General features: G+C 45.9%; 1 protein-coding gene across 4 annotated transcripts in view; it reads right to left on the reverse strand.

Annotated features, from left to right (window-relative positions):
• Positions 1–784: 784 nt before the first annotated feature.
• FAM124B (family with sequence similarity 124 member B) overlaps positions 785–17,450 on the reverse strand; it is a 271,679-nt gene continuing 255,013 nt past the window's right edge. For 3 of the 4 annotated variants that reach the window (XM_069618169.1, XM_069618170.1, XM_069618168.1), the window contains one exon: positions 785–1,737. In XM_069618169.1, the coding sequence (XP_069474270.1) occupies positions 1,075–1,737 (663 nt within the window). In that variant the 3' untranslated portion in view covers positions 785–1,074. The remainder of the gene's footprint in view (positions 1,738–17,450) is intronic. The other variant, XM_069618171.1, reaches the window with a different exon arrangement.

The raw sequence follows: 17,450 nt of genomic DNA on the forward strand, positions 1-17,450 counted from the left end.
CCAACGGTTCATTCATGCAAGTTCTGTGTCAACTACTCACAAACTATGAAAATATCCCTCACAGCACAACTGGGACATATATCTCAAAACTGATATTAAAACTGGAATTTTGGACTGGTACCCCTCACATACCAGGAGAATATGAGAACGGAAATGGTTTAATTGAGGTGGGAGAGAGGGATACCAACAATAAAGAAAAAACAAGAAATATGCAGACATGAGGAGGAGAGGGAAACTGGCATTGCTCAAAGAAAGTGAATGCTTGCTGTTGTGGCAGCCTCTACCGAACAAGGCAATACCAGCTTTCAGCGCTGTAACTTTGGTTACTACAGACATTCAAGGATCAATGATTTTGGCTGAACAAGGAGGGGAGAAGATTACAAAAAAGCCTTGTTGATGAATGACTGTGTAGAGGACGCTTCCAGTTTCAGCGACCCTAAGTGGTCCCGAAGAAGTTGAAAATTACATTGGCACTGTAGGTAGTAGCGACGGTGAGGTACATTAACTTCTTGTAGCTGAAAAGCTTCCCTCTGATGTGGTGTGCTGACCCAAATGATGGATTGAAAAAATGGGTTGATGGTGATGTTACTCTTTAAGTGAAGGGGGGTTGTAGTGTCCAATTTCTATTCATATTGGCTGGGAGAGAAATGATTTAAAGGATCTGATCAATTGCTGAATATGATGACAAAAACCGAACAGAGTGAAATCTATGAAGTAAACAGATCAAGCTTTCCAAGAAAAGCTATAGCATGTGGGTTTTAGACTGTTCTCATTATATACAGCATTTTGGTCTCATCTTTAATCAGTGGATATTACAACAGGATCAATTCACTGCTATTACCTTTTTCATAAAGTGCAGCATACATTACACTTCAAAAATGTCCTTGGCATAAAAAAAGGAAAAGGATGAGATATAATAAGATATCAGAATCATACAGTATGAAGACTTAGGCTGTATACAATCTTACAACAGATTTACAGCTTGATCCATACACCCTATAATGGGGCAATATTTAATTCCAGAACAGTACATTGACTTATTAGTTTTCAAATGAGTGTGTCATTCATTTAAATTCAAATAAAAAATTCTTCCTCCTCTTCTACCCTATTTCCATGTTTGTTTGAAGTAGGCTGCGATCTAAATTGTAAGGTTCCGGTTCCACAGCTTTTATATTTGTTGATAGCATCGATAGAGTTATGGGAAGGGTTTTCACTCATTCGGTTATTTCTTGAGCCAACTTCACCTGATGAGAGGTTTTGAGCCCTACCATGATTCGGAACACTATCGTGCAATTCCTTTGAAAACCGCACAAGCGGTAATGGCCAACATTCGGAGAGCAGCACTGTAAATCCTGTATCAACGTTAGTCTCTTCTTCTTGTGTTTTAATTAGTTTTTCTTGGCTTAAAAGTTCCATTTTAGACTGCACGGTGCATTGTGCCAAATTAGCCGGGCTGCTGCTCTGAGATGAGCAGAAAGAGCCAGTTCTTGGTGTGCCGCTTGGGCTCCCTGAAGTAAAACTTTCACTGTGATCGGACGCCTCCCCAGAACTTTGATGCTGTCCCGCTTTAAAGAGTTGGTTCTTGGCATCCGCTCTAAAATAGAAGTTTTTATCATTTCTGTCCATAGATTCCCTGCTTCCATCACAGTGTCTTCCACTATGAAGACTGCTTTCTTCATTTGGGCTTTTTTGTTGAGGTGGAAGAAATATGTGCTTGTGATGTGTTTTGCCTTGAACCTAATACAAAAACATCATAAACAAAATGAGTCACTTCAGTGTACTTAAGCCAAATAATAAACATACATTCTGATTCCATAAGGTCACTGTCATTTGTGCCAGGATGAACGAAAGAAATATGAGCATGACACTTTTTTTCAGGACTCTTAACCCTTAGTATGCAATTTCCTTCAAATAAGGTTGCTTACCTGTAATACTAGTCCTCGTTGTCTCTCCACAGACCATCACCATCTGAATAATTATTTCAGTCGATGTGACTCCTGAATAATTCAAAATTCTAAAAGGGTTTAATGATATCACTGTGGCCCATAACCACCAATGCCACACGCCTGCAATTGCCATAAGCGCCAGCCATGAGAATATGTGAAATAACTCTAGGGAGCAAGTGGCTGATAGTGGAAAGGAGCTGGTGAATTTGGTAACTTGTGTAAAGATGGAGCTTCAGTAAAGTACTTGTTCTTCTTTTCTATTGGGATCTTCTAAAGACAACCAACAAGGTGTTAGATGGATTCGCAGGTTGTATACGAATTGTACGAATGACAATTGTTCGAATTACGATTGACCTTCTGCACAATTGACTGAATTTAAACAGTCAATTAGGATGTATATGTGGGGGGAATCCCCCTGCAGCCCCCCACCCAATCCAACACCCACCCCAACCCCCCACCCAATCCCCTTATATGAGTCAGAGAAGATGTTCACTGCTTGGCCCTCCGACATGTTTAGTGCTTCAATCAGGGCCACTAATTCAGCTGCTTAGATAGAAAAATTATTTGGCAGGCGTGTCTGTGAGTACACTATCAATTCCTCCCCTTTGTGTACCCCTTGTCTTTGCCGTACCACTGCGCAACCTAAATGCCTTTGCACCATGGTCTGGTCAATGCTGGAACATCCATCAATGAAAATAATGCCCCCCTTCTATCACTTCTTTCTTAACTAGGGGGTTACCTTTGCTTCGGCCATTGCATGTTGCACAGTCATGTACATAATACCCTTCTTCTATATAATCTGCAATTAACTCTGCTGGGTTTATTTCTCTGCACCTCACCCATTATAGTGCAGGGTTGGTTAGAATTACCTTGTACCCTGAAGACCTCTGCATTGTCAGTGTTGATTTTGTTTTCGGCAATATGGCAAATAATGCATGTTCCACGTACAGAACTACTGGGCACCCCATAGTTATTGCGGAAGCTTTCTCAACAGCGAATGCAGCAGCATCACGTGCCTGCTCACATGGGAAATGTCCCTGCATTACTGAATCCAGTGACCCACTGTAGTATGCAAGTGGTTTGTGTCCCTGACCCTTCTTCTGTGTCATTACTGCTGTCATTACCTTTCCATCTGAATGTGAGAATGGGTTGAACTTGTCTTTGTAATTGGGAGTTGCTAACAATGGTGCATGTCTAACTCATGTTTTAGCTCATCAAAACTCTCGCCCATTTCAGCTGTCCATTTTATGAGTGTTTTTCTGTGCTTCCTTTAGTGCTTGCAACAATGGCCTGGTGTATGTGGAATAATCAAAAACCCATGTTCTGCAATAGTTGCACAAGCACAAACATTGCTGCACCTCTTACACTGTTTTTGGCCATGGAGTCTTGTGTATGGCATCTACTCTTTCTGCAGTTAATTTTCTCCTGTCTAATGACACAATCTGACCCAAGTATACCACCTCTTTTTGACAGTATTGCAATTTCTCCCTGTCCACATTGTATGCTTTGTCTGCCTGCAGTGTCATTAGTGTCACTGAGTCCTTTCTACACTCCTCTTCTATCGTGCTACACACTAACAGGTCATCAACGTAATGTATCACTGTGCTAGCAACCTGCAAATTCCAAAGTCCATTTGTATCACTCTGTTGAAGATGCTAGGCCCCTCACAGTACCTCAGGGGCATTCTGATATGTTCGGACTGCGTCCCGCAATACATAAAGGCTGTGAGATACCTGGAGTCTGGGTGTAGTGCAATGGAGAAAAAGGCATTCTTCAAGTCAACTACAGTTAAATAATGTGCCTCCGTTGTAATGTTACAAAAATAATTCTCGTGGTTACGAACCAATAGATACTCTGTCTCAATAATGTCATTTAGAGGACGCAAATCCTGGCTAAAATGCCATGCCCATCCTTTTGCCTTCTTAATTGGATAGATAGCATTGTTTGAAGGTGATGAGCCCACCCGTATTATGCCTTGCTGCCATAGAGCATGCAGTGTCTCATATATGCCCTCATCTGCTTCTGATGAAAGAGGGTACTGCTTTACTATTGGTAACAGTACTCCTTATTTTAATTTGATGGGTACTGCTCCTTTAGGCATTCGTACATCATGGGGTCCTGTTGTCCAAAAAGCCTTGGGTACCTTTTCCAAATCTTCCTGAAAATGCTGTGCTTTCTTTTTTGTTATCTCAATCATCTGGGGCACTGCCCTTTCTTGTTTGTGTACTGGACAAGGTATGCTCAACTGAAACACTACCTTTCCTTTCTCGTTATCTTTTGTTGCAAGCAACTCTGTGTCACTTACTCCTGTCAATGTCAGTGTGGGATCGATACATAATATTGATCGCCAATAAATATCATTCTCATCAGTTGCAACCAGTATAACCATGTCTTTCCGTACTACCACTTCCTCCAAGTACAGTAGAGTGTGTGTGCCTGAGCTAACTGAGGAGGGACACTGAGATCTGAACAGATATTTGTTGGACAGCCGAAACACCTTCCCCTCAATCCCTGGCAACCATCCCAACAACACGTGTACCCCGTACACAAGCACCTCTATGTGTGTAGGTATCCCTCTCATTGTGCCGTGTGCATGGTATGCCTGATTCAGTATTGCCACCCGGGCCGGGTACATTCCCGGTGTGGTGCACACCATCCCGTTCCCTGAGAATGAAATTGTGGTGTTCAATTTGCTGAGTAGGTCCCTCCCTAGAATATTGATGGGAGTATCTTTTGAATGCAGCAAAGGTGCTTGCTACAATATGCTACGTCCCTATTGTTAAGGGTAAATCTTTTGTCAGAGGAACTTTCAAAATATCCTAGAAAAGCCTTGTGTGTCCAAACTTTTGTTAGATAATGGAAATCTTTCTTCCTTTATGAATTATCTGGTTGCCCCAGTAGCTATAAGAATGCAAAATCCCCCTCTGTCCTATCTGAACTGCTACCTCCGGTTCCTCCTCCGGGTCTTCAGTTACTGCCAGAACAGGACACACTTGCACTCCTCGTGGGCACCCCTATTGGGAAAAAGTGTTCGCGGATGACGTAAATGGGTTACTGCCCACCATTGTCATCTGCGCTGATGCCTGAAGCATGCTCATTGTACCTTGAGTTCCTGTCATTTTCCCGCTTTGTACCTGCACTTGAGCCTGCGTGGGCATACCCTGTGTTTGTGAGAGAGGGCGCTAGAGAGCCACCCAAGATGGCGGCTTCCTGAGGGCGCTCTGTGTGGCTCTAATGAATCCTGCGACATCTTGTCCCTGTGGTGACCAACGTAATCCCACCCTGCTGGTGTACACGTCCACGGCATCCTGCTGATCGATTTGAGCCCCATTTCGTCTATGCCGTCCAACCATAGCCTGATCTGTGAGCTCTAGATCCAGGACCTACAGACCAACGGACAGCGTAAGCAGAGTCCCCTGCAGATTTGAGCCGCCGGCAGAGACGGGCTTCCCGCGAGAACACAACCTATCCGGAGAGTGCACTGTGCCGCTCAAGAGGGCGGGTGGACGTGTGCGTCTCCAGCACTCGAGAGACCCAGAGGTCTACGTCCCTGCGGCGGCCTGCTACGAGACCGGCTGCGCAACGTCCCGGGGTGTTGAGGTTAAGTGGTGGCGCAGGTAGGAGTGCGCTGCTGTGTGCGAGAGCTCTGCTCCCCCCGCTCCAGGCGAACATCCTCCATGACCGGCCGTGGGAGCGGAGCGTCCCAGCACAGAGCCGCTCTGGTGTGGAGGCGGTCCCCCGCGCGGTCTCCGGGCGGGATGCGCTCGATTTCCCTGGGCCCTCCTCGACGGACCGCAACGGGCGGAGTTTACCCGGGCCACCAGACCCTGAGCCCCAGCTGCGAGCGGGCCCCAGCGGCAGCCGCTGCATATTGAACCTCACCGGGACAACGGTCGTAGTGAAGGCAAACAGCTGAGACGACAAGCGACGCAGCGCGGGCCTGGTGCGCAATACGGTGGGACGACCCGCGTTCAGAGCTGCCTGCCAACGGCCCACTCCGCAACACGCGGCTCAATATATTCATTCCCAGGGTCGGTCAGATCCGTTATAACGCTGGAGAGATTTGCCCGTGTCAAGCAACAATTGAGGAGTCGGCACAGACCTACTGCATCCGGCCCAAGGACATCATATCAATAGTCTGCCCAGGGCCGGTCAGCCTCGATCGTTAGAACCCTTAAATTAGTGGTCTCTCCCCACGGATGCATTGTTCAGTGCAGGAGACAAACCCAAGCACCCTAATCTTTGTTACATGAACTCAGCATCCACGCTGCTTTGCCAATTGGAATGCGGCAAGTTCCGAGAGGTGCCCCATTATTGCCCTTCAGAGTGGCTGAGAGAAGGAGAACCATCAGTTCGGCCAAGGGTCCTCCCCTGGGTTTGCAGCAGCATTAAAAGCACAAACTAAATCGAGCATCAGTCTAAACCCCTCCAAGAACACGCGCTTTCCTCATATCTGCTACAACCATAGAAATCCTGTCGGAAGAACGCCAGCGCTACTCGCCCAGCCCAAAGCCGCCGCCGGGCACAGTGGCTGTGCCCCACTTGCCGCACCCTGTAACACCCACAAAACGAACTGTACAGTCCCTCCGTTAACCCAAACAAGGCACCTCTGATGTTCGAACACAACCAAGCGACACCACCGGTCAACACAAGTAAGACCTAGCATTATCCCACAAGATTCACCCAAGGCCATTAAGAGGAAAACAGATAAAACTCAGAAAAAACTGAATTTTGAAACCAGCTCCCTGAACAGACCCACATCCAGCAGCAGATCAGAATCCCCAAAGCCAGACGCGGCACGAGTGGAGGAGCAGACCCCACATTTCGATATTAGAGAGATCCTGATGGACCTAAAAGCCGGCATCAGCGGCTTGGGGAGCAAGTTAGACACCCTATCGGTGAAAGTAGACCAACTCCAACATCGCCTTGACAAGCACGCAGACAGAGTTGACAGCGTCGAGCAACGTGTTTCCAACCTGGACGTTGGCAGTGTGCACCAAAAATGAGAACTTAGAGGGCCGTGCCCGAAGGAACAACATTAGGATCATCGGAGTGAGGGAGCAACAACTTCAGGGTAAAATGGAGGATCATGTCGAACAGATATGCATAGCACTCTTCGGAAGAGAGAATCTGTCTCAGCTCTTTGTGGTAGAAAGAGCGCACAGAATCCCGAACGCCAGACCGCCCGCAGGCGCAAACCCTCGCCCGATCATAGCGAAAACTATTAAATTATAAAGACCGGGATGCCATACTCAAGACGGCCAGAGACAAAGGGAAACTTCAATACGATGGCGACCCCATTCAGTTCTTCCCAGACTTTTCCCAAGCAGTGCAGGCGCAGAGGAGATCATACACAACAGTTAAGCGGCGGCTGCAGGATAATCACATCCTCTACTCTATGTTGTACCCGGCGAAGCTCCGAATTCAACATGAAGGGAGGGCTCAATTCTTCAACACTCCGGAGAAAGCCAGCGAACATCTAGATCGAGCCGGCTGCAGACCCAGCCGGAACAATCCGAGACCCCGACGCGAAGAACGAATGAGGAGAGACCCGCCGTAACCTATCACTCCAGCAATGGACGAGTGATATCAGCACACGACTGTTCTTACTTATGCTAATCACCACAGGATGAAAATCCTACTGTCAAAGGGAGCCTGGTACCCACTTGGTGGGCTACTTGCGCCCCTAGCGCAGCAATGTTTACCGTTTTGTTCCTAAAGGGGGGCTTACCGTGGACCAGTTGGGGGTTGCTCACATGAAGGGAAGAATCGAATTCAGCACAGCCATCTTGTTCCCCCGCTCTCATTCCACTGCAACCATTCTCCACATCACTGACCGAGCAGAAGCCAAGTCCTTCAGATGCTTACATGGATCAAGATACCAGTCACGCCCTCACCCCCTGACAAGTAAGAATCTACCTATTCCCCGAGATGGCAGCAAAGACATTTAAAAATCGCAACCTGGAACATTCACGGCGGTAGCCAGCCAGTGAAAAATAGGAATATCTTCCAGTATCTCCGCAGACACAAAATCAACATCGCCATTCTCCAGGAAACCCATCTCCTGCCAGCATCAGATCCTCACTGGGCCAAGTCCTGGGGGTGTCATATGTATTTCTCATCGTATTCTTCCTATGCCAGAGGAGTTGCCATCTTAATAGACAGAAGGACGAACTTTTGCCTAATTGACTCGGAGAAAGACTCTGAGGGGAGGGCCCTGCTGGTGAGAGGGTTAATCGCAGGGAAGGAAGTCGCGATTGTGAACTCCTATGCTCCAAACACTGATGGTCCTGATAACTTTAACTGGGTGATGTCCCAACTGGGAAAGATCAACACAGCGACCATTATATGGGGAGCAGACCGTAACACGCCAATTGACCCCAAACTCGATAAATCTCACCATACAACCGGGAACCCGTCCAGAGCCAGCGCTCAAGTTCGAGAAATATGCCAGACATTTGATCTATTTGATACATGGAGACATCATAATCGCGATGCGAGAGACTTTACATTCTATTCGCCCGTTCATAATACCAGCTCCCGGAAAGATTACATCATAGCGTCCACCCACTGTCCATTCTCCTGGGGAATGTGTCAAATTCTGCCATGCACATTTTCTGACCACTCAATGGTCACCTTGAGGTCTCCCTAGCAGGCACAGCAGTGCCTGGACTAAACTGGAGATTCAAACCGGGCTCCCTCTCGGATGGAGTCTTCGTGGCTGAACTACGCCAAGAAATAATAGCCTTCATCAAGACAAATCAAGACTCTGTGGACTCGAACAGCACCATCTGGGAAACTCTAAAATGCTTTGTACGAGGCATATGACTATCCAAAGAAAACGGTATATTAAAACTGATCCGTAAAGAACTCTTAAATAGTGAGCGACGCTTAAAAGTCCTGGAGCTGAGAGCCTCCGCAGCACCAAACCCACAAATCCAGGCCGAGTTAAAGGAAGAACTTCTGAAGTTCAGGGAGATGGCCGAGAGAGAACTAAAATTCCTCAGTCGTAATCATCAGATCCGGCAATATGGAGAGCGACAGAAGCCAGGCGCACTGCTAGCCCATCTACTATCAATAGATAAAACTCCAACTCGCGTTGAATGCGTTAAAGACATGCAAGGGAAGCTGGTATACTCAGAAGTGGACATCGCTAACACATTTCGTAACTTCTATCAGAACCTGTACAGCTCCAGGGGTAACCCGGACACGAACTCCCTACAGGAGTATCTTGACGACACCGAGCTGTACTGGGTGGAGGCAGTCCTGCGAGAACCGTTGAACGCACCAATAACAATGGAAGAAATTCTACACGCAATAAAATCCCTTCCGAACTCCAAGGCGCCTGGGCCAGACGGGCTCACCGGAGAATTTTACAAGGCCCACGCGCCTATCCTGGCCCCTCTCCTGCTCCGCGTCTACAAGGAATCTATTGAGCGTGGAAGCCTTCCCCCCACACTACGTGAAGCCAATATAAAAGTGCTGCACAAAGCCGGCAAGCCTGCAGACAAATGTGCATCATACAGGCCGATTTCCCTGATCAACCTGGACAATAAAATCCTTGCCAAAATTCTCACATCAAGGCTTCTCCCTCTTATGCCGGCTCTAGTCATTGGAGATCAAGCTGGATTTATCCCGGGCCGCAGCACTACCCATGGCATCAGAAGACTGTTCGGCGTTATTGAGGCCCTAGACCCATCACAACAGGCAATAGCAGTACTGCTTGACGCCGAGAAAGCGTTTGACTCTGTAGAATGGCCATTCATGCTGGCAACGCTTAGACAAATGGGCTTTGGCAACTTCTTCATTAAGTTAGTATCTCTGTTATACAATGACCCACGGTCATATATCACACTGGGAAACACTAGGTCCTTGAGCATATCATTAGAGCGCGGAACGAGGCAGAGCTGCCCAATCTCTGCCCTGATCTTTGCCCTTATTATGGAGCCCTTAGCTTCGAGACTACGCGAATTTCAAACACATAGACGTCTTAAACTAGGTCCCCACAGACTGATTGTCTCTCTTTATGCTGACGACGTTATACTGTTCGTCGGCAACCCCCAAGAGAACCTCAATCCTGTAATGCGCAAAGTGATCAGGTTTGGCCAAATGTCAGGTCTTAAAATCAACCATTCTAAATCTGTAGTATTTCCCCTGACCCCCAACACAACTAAATTTACAGATGATCACGGTTTTAAATGGGAGTACTCGAAAGTGCGCTACCTGGGTATCTACATGTCACGTAATCACCACGAGATATATAAAGATAATTATGTTTCCACGCTGAACTCCCTACAGGACTGAATACATAGATGAAAAACGCTACTGCTAACGCTATGGGGCAGGGTCTCTGACAAAAATGGTCATCCTCCCTAAGCTTCTGTATCAATTCACAAATATCCTGCTACTCCTCCCCAAATCTTTTCTCCTTAAAGTCAAGACTGCAGTCTTGGAACTACTGTGGGCAGGTAAAACTGCACGTGTTGCGTATAGCACACTAGTTCTACCAACGTCAAAGGGCGGTCTTGCGCTCTCGGATATTGAAAAATACTATTGGGCGGCCCAGGCTCAGTTCCTGTGCTACTGGTACATGACCCATTTTGTTCGCCCGCATGTCCAAGTGGAACGAGCTCTGGCCTCACCTGACCTGCTTAGTGCCGTCATTATAAGTCAAATCCCAGTCCCGCAAAACAAGCTAAACACGGTCCTGTCCACTTACACAATCTGGAAAAAGATGGCCATTAAATACGGCGTGAATATAAGATACTCCCCTCTATTGCCAATCAGATTCATTCCAGGCATCCCCCTCACAAATGAAAAAGTATTCTTAATCTGGGCTGACAAGGTCAATATCCACTCCTTCGGAGACCTCTTCCCAGAAGGCACCTTCCTAACCCCACAAATGGCCAAAGACAGAGGCGGAAACACCTGCCTAGATATCTTCCTTTACTTCAGACTGCGTCACACTCTACACAAATTGTTCCCCACCTTTCCCAAACAACCCCCTACATGGGATCTGTTACACAACACCATCCAGGTGCAAGGGGAGGGGAGGCTCGTCTCGCTGTTATATAAATCCCTTGTGGCTGACACCGGGGCACCTAGCCCTAAAACACAGCAAAAGTGGGAATCTGCCATTCAGGAGTCAATAACCACAGAAGACTGGTCCTATATCCTACACCAAACCCAGAAAGTCACAGTAAATACACGTTATAAACTAATACACTTCAACTTCGTACACCAAACATACTACACCCCAGCTAAGAAACACAAGTATCACCCAGAAGCATCGACCCAATGCGGAAGATGTGCAGAGGCGCATGCAGACTTTTTCCACCTAGTTTGGAACTGGCCAGGAATACAGCGCTTCTGGATCTCAGTCCTTCAAATAATTGCTGACATCATAGGTGAACGGCTGTCCCCGCTCCCATTGGCGGCTCTTCTTGGTTTCACTAAATACCTGCAACCCGCGTCTCGCAAACTAGCAACCCTTCTTCTGGTGCTGGTCAAAAGACGAATCGCCATGACATGGAGCCGTGGCCCACTGCCAAAAATCGAAGACTGGAAAAAAGACATAACATATTGTCAAGATGTAGACAGTGAATTTATAAGAACCCTACCATTGCATCCTCGCCCCCCTGACATCTGGGGACCGTATATTGCATATTTGTTAAATAGTACTGAATCATCTGATTCCGAAACCACTGGAACTTGAAACAGGGCTTTGTGACTGAGATCCATTAACTACTCCTGATTTCAACCTAGTTGACATTGAGCAAAGAATGTATTGGTATTTAGGTTGGTGGATGCGGGGGGAAGAGGGCGGTTTCGTGAAGGAACTCGATAGTGGGTAATGTTGTGTTTTCTCTCTTCCTTTTTCTCCATTTACCTCCTTGTCCTCTTCTTCTCCTTTTCTTTTTTGACTCTTTCTTTTGTTCGGATTGTGCACCATGTTGGTGCAATTGCATACTGAGGATATGAAAATCTCAAAAATAAAGTTTAAAAAAAAAATACCCTGTGTTTGTGTGGGCTGTATCTGTAGTTGCTGTTGCTGCAGCATTACCTGCACCTATTGAGGAGTCTGCTGCATGTATGTCTGCTGTGGCTGCCTTGCCTCTGCAATGAGCGGGCATGGTCGCGCAAAATGTCCAAAAATCCCACATGCGTAGCACTCTACTCTGAAACGCAGAGTAATTCCTCTGCATCCCATTCCCCTACCACGTGCATAGTATCCTCTCCCAGTCTGATACTGTCTCATGTATGCACTTCATCTGCCTGCATGTCGCCTGGCTGCCTGCTGCAGCACGTTTATGAATGCGGGCTGCTGCTGCATCTGTACCATTCCCCACTGCTGGTTGGGTGGCACCTGGGTGTAACCTTCCGGCGGCATTACTGCAGCCACTGTAAGCCGCCCTTGCTGTACCTGTCGAACAATAACTGGCCCTGTGAGTATTGCTCCTTCCATATGTATTTTTTGCCAGTTTTTTCTGAACTTATTTGTTTTCTGCCTTGGTAGCTTTATCGACTGTCTCCTTATCCACAGTCTGCTTTCTTTTGCAATAGTGTACAATTGTTGCCTGTAGCTAGGGCCACCCTTTGCCTCTATTCCCACTATCTTTTCTAGTGCCCTCGGTAAGATGTGGTAAAACAAAGTAATTTTTTTGTCCCATGACTGTTTATTTTCCTGCATCCATATATCCTGTATGGATCGTATGTACTCCGTTGGGTCCTCATCGGGCTTTATTTTGCGAGCCAATATAGTACCCATATCTGACTTATCTGGATACAGCTCCCTTAGCGCCTTCCAAACATGAGCTGGATAGTTGTTAAAGGGTGCTCCAAAGTGTATATTAGATCTTAATTTTACTTCAGAGTATCCAATCTGTTGCCGTATTTTGTCACTTCTCTGCCCGACCAATATTGCCAACAAACATTTTATATCTCCTATGGCCAATGGGATTCCCGCTTTCTCTTTTTCAAAAACATAAATCCACTTGCTCGCTCCTACCATTAATGAAGGTAAACTGTAAACTAGATTGTCCCTGTCCAGTGTATGCCAGGGTAGGTAAGGAACTTCGCCCCTTGCTCTCTGTAAAAGGGGCATTTGGGTGCATGCTCTGCATTTATTGCCATACTGTGGTCTGTTCACTACCTCTATTCTGGTTTTCCTGCTTCAGAGACTGTTTCCCCAGTCACCCAGTGATTCTTCTCTTTCCCCCTCTTCTCTCTTATCTCTTCTCCTTTCCCATCTGTCTGTCAAATGGTGGGTGTCTGTTTCGTCATTCCCCTGCCCGCAATCAGCACTGTCTTCCCAGTCTTATAAGGAGTGCCCTTCTTCTGCTGTATCAGTTTCACTATTGTCCCCATCTTGTCCCATTTATCTATTGTAAATTGTAGGTGTCCCGCCGTCCACCCCTGTTCATTGGCTCCCTTCTTGTGTTCCTTTCCGTTCTCCTCTATTTCCCTTTCCATAGCTTTTTCTGCTTCCTTGAACACACTGTGAAGTTGTTGCTGCACGCTCTTTTGTATGTCATTTAAATATTTATTCCTCCCTTTCTCATCCTTGCTAATAATGCTTGTGTCACTTTCTTCTTTCTTTTTATGTGTCCATTCCTTGTCTTGAGATACTCGTTTAGGATTTGTATACCCAGCAGCTGGTTTTAACAATGGGCATATTGTATAGGGAGGGGGCAGTGCATTTCCCTGCTCCTACTACTCTTTCCCTTTTTCCATATCTTTCTCCTTTTCTTCATACAGTTTCCAAGCCCTAGGATATTCTGTCTCTTTTAAAGCGTTGCCCCTTTGTGTGTAGCTGCCAAGTACTTTCTATAATATCTTTACCGAACGTTCCCTCTCTGGGCGCCTCTTTATAATACTGTACCCACCCAAAATGGTACACTGTGTCGTGTACCCACTGTGTCATGTACCCACCCAAAATGTTAGTTTGATATTTTATCACGGTACTGGGGCAATTTCCTAAACATATGGTTGAAAGGAGCATCCATCCAGTAGGACATAATTGTGGTGTCCAGACATTTGGTCAACCTAAAACTGGTCGAATGACATTTGGTCGACGCAATTTGGTTGAAAACCAAATGGTCGAATTTATTTTTTTAATTATATATTTATTTTTCGGATTTTCGTTTTTTACAAAAATGGGTTTTTAGAAAAAAAAGGGGGTTGGAGGGGACCCCCCCCCCCCCAAAAACAAAAGGGGTGAAAATAAAAAAATAAAAAATTCGACCATTTGGTTTTCGACCAAATTGGTTCGACCATTTGTCTGGTCGACCAATTTTTTTCGACCAAATGTCTGGTAACCCATAATTGTCTCCGCCTTATTCCTTTCTATTGAAATATTCTTCTCTCCCTACTTCCTCCTTCCAGTTATTAATTCAAACCTTTTAAAATGTCACTCTCTCTCCAAACAATCCCACTTGCTCATCATTTATACTTACCACTTCGCTCTATCGCCCTAATTTAATTCACTCTGGCCTTCTCTGCAGGCCCCGCACTTTCACACCTCGCACTCAATGCATGCACACAATGGCCTTCTCCACAGGCACGCCTTGTTGTATCATATTAGTACAGAAATGGCCTTCTCCACAGGCCCACCACGTTAACAACAAGGCCCTATACTAGTACATTAGAAAAAGCGATTAATCTTCTGCTCGGTCAACTGTTTCAGCAACTCGCGCTATGTGGCTATGCGCTATTTACTAGTTAATTTGGCTCTGGCTCTTTCGTTCTTTCCACAGCCACATAGAAAGAACACTATGACCACTTTTCACAACACTGAAAAATGAACTGCCGCTGCTCACAAAACACTTGCATGCATTTCCCCAAAGAAATTTTTTCCCTAAAGAAAGTAAAATGACACAACTATACCAATTGCCTGAACTAAGCACAACTCTTGTCTAACAAGGTCCGCCACTTACTACGCAACCCTCTGCTCTAGAGCAGATGTGCCACCATCCACCTGCTCCCTATCGAAATGGCAGACCTAATATCTAATACTACTTCGGTCAATCGCCCTCTTCACCACTAATAAGAGTGCGTCCTATACACCATAAATGAGTCCCTCCGACTCCTAGCGCTTTCATGCACAGGTACAATCACGTATCCTTTTAGGAGATTCTTCACTTCTTTCAACCTCAGAGTCTACCTTTCTAGGCCTGCACTTTCGGTCGGAGTGAAGGCAGCACCGTTCCAGGCAGACCTTTGGGAAGTGGCGTCCATGGACATCTCATGGATCTAGCTCTTTGTACTGGCCAACGGACGCTGTCCCGCACTCCTACGGGAGCACGGCTGGAATTCTTGCACCTCGGTCAAATGGCAGAGATAGCTCGCTGGGGCCTCCAAAAAAGTAACATAGGTCGCCTCGTAAAACTCACCAAACAATTACAAAAGTAGTCCAAAAGGAGTGTACACTGGTGCAATAAGTAACGCAGTTGTATTCAGGGCCACAGACGCAGCTGGGACAGCAAATTCAAACAGATTTCAGAACAGAACTGCATGAAAAAATGCTGTCAAAGAAACGCTCCTAAACTAGAAACCTTTATACAAAGTAAACAAGAATTTGCCATTGTGCGACACAAAAAAGTCTCCCCACGCAGAACTGATTGGTCTTTGCACTATGGGCCCTTATAGAAAACCATACATTGCAATCAACTATTGGCTCCTCGAACCTTCCCACACCGCCCTCAATTATACCTTGTGACATCACAATCCACACCCCATTCCCACAGCACAAAATTAAGTCATTGAAACATTTGAGGCAACCAATGGAACTTTAATAATCTGCTCTAGTCGCCTCAACCTGATTCTCAGGAGAATGGCTGCCCACCATGACACCACCAGAGCCTTGAACCACAGACATACTGCTGCAAAAATGCTGCATATTGGGGACACTCTAACCCTTTTCCCAGGGAAATGTTCTACGTGGTGATTTGAAACTGCTGTGGTTCTTTCCGGCTCTATAAGATAATCGCATTTCATAAATGATTTTGAATTATAAAATGGCCATGTATTCATTATTCGCTGGTGGAGCCTGTGAGCTCTAATCTGTAATCTGTTGACCTTGAAAAATACCAACCACTGTGTACTTCTCTTAACACTGGTCTGGGATCGCAGACTTTTCACTAATTTACCTGCTGCAGCAGCCTTTGCTGCGAACAAAAATGCTTGCACAAGTTTAAAGCAGATGCAAGCTTTTAGGGCCTATTTACCGCATTCCATTCTAGCACTAAGTTCGATTATACTTACCTGTACCTCGGTATCGATGGATTCGTTTTATTAAGCCTTTTTATTTTCACAGATATCAGAAAGAGCCCCTTGCCCTTTTACAGTGCTACTCTCGCAGCTGATAAGTGTGTTCCTTCATACCACGCTGATCTTGCATTTATATTACACCAATGTGAATGTAATTGAAGAGCGTTTAAAGTTATTAGCCTTTAAAACCTGGGAAATTAGATCAGAGAGGCTTGGCTATTACAATTAAACAGCATCAGAACCCTTATAACGAAATTAGAGAGGCTAAACGGAAACAGTGGAGCGACATCCAGTGGGTTAGACTGGTTGGGGGTGCTGACTGCGAAGTGTATTCAAAAATTAAAAGGATTAAGCTAGAATATAGGACTTGGCTCAAAAGGTTGAGCTATTTAACCAATAATGCATGGTGAAAAAAATTAGTGGGGCCCTTAGAAGTAATGTGCCGCAAACAATTTGGCAGACATTAACGCTGGCCAAGGGGGATAAACATGAGAACATATTGAATCCTAACTGTGAGAAGAAGTGGATAGAGTATATACGAGCTAAATTGGATATCCCTCCTTCATTAAGTGAAGAAAAGGGCAAGTAAAATACTTGGTTGTTGTGCATCGGCCTAGAGGTTATATATATTCAGCTATTTATAGGTTAAAGAATATCCGGAGCACCAGGACCAAACGAGCTATCAAACATTGGGCCTCATTACAAGTTTGGCGGTAGCCTTGCTGTGAAAACCAGCAGGCTGCCGCCGAACTTGCATTTTTTTTCGGCCTCTGGCAATGGGGACATACAGGACCATTCCAACCTTTGGTGGACCCTGTATGTCCTCATTGCTTGGGGCCGGAATCCATTACTCCCCATTCCCATTTGATCCCCATAGGAAGGTCGGATGCACCGGCACCATTAAGAATGGTGCCGGTGCATCCGACATCCTGGGCTCGCGGGTGCCGCTCTGCCCACCAGGTCCGAACTGAAATGAACCACTGAATGTATTTATTAAAAAAAGGCACGACTATGCATGATTATAGCATCAATCCCCTGTGGGTGAAAAAATGCATAATGGAAATTGATTGGATAGGAACTATTGACAAGATAAGAAGTTACCATCTTCATTCCACCTTTTCAAAGGTGGATAAATCCCTGGGCACACTACTGAAATACCTTGTGCGCTATCCAAATCCATATTACCGCAGTCAATTTCTTAGATTTTGTTTAAATTTACTATAAACAGGGCATGTC

The sequence above is a fragment of the Ambystoma mexicanum genome, chromosome 10 (assembly GCF_040938575.1).
Source record: "Ambystoma mexicanum isolate Mex_15411 chromosome 10, UKY_AmexF1_1, whole genome shotgun sequence".
Taxonomy (NCBI): Eukaryota; Metazoa; Chordata; class Amphibia; order Caudata; family Ambystomatidae; genus Ambystoma; species Ambystoma mexicanum.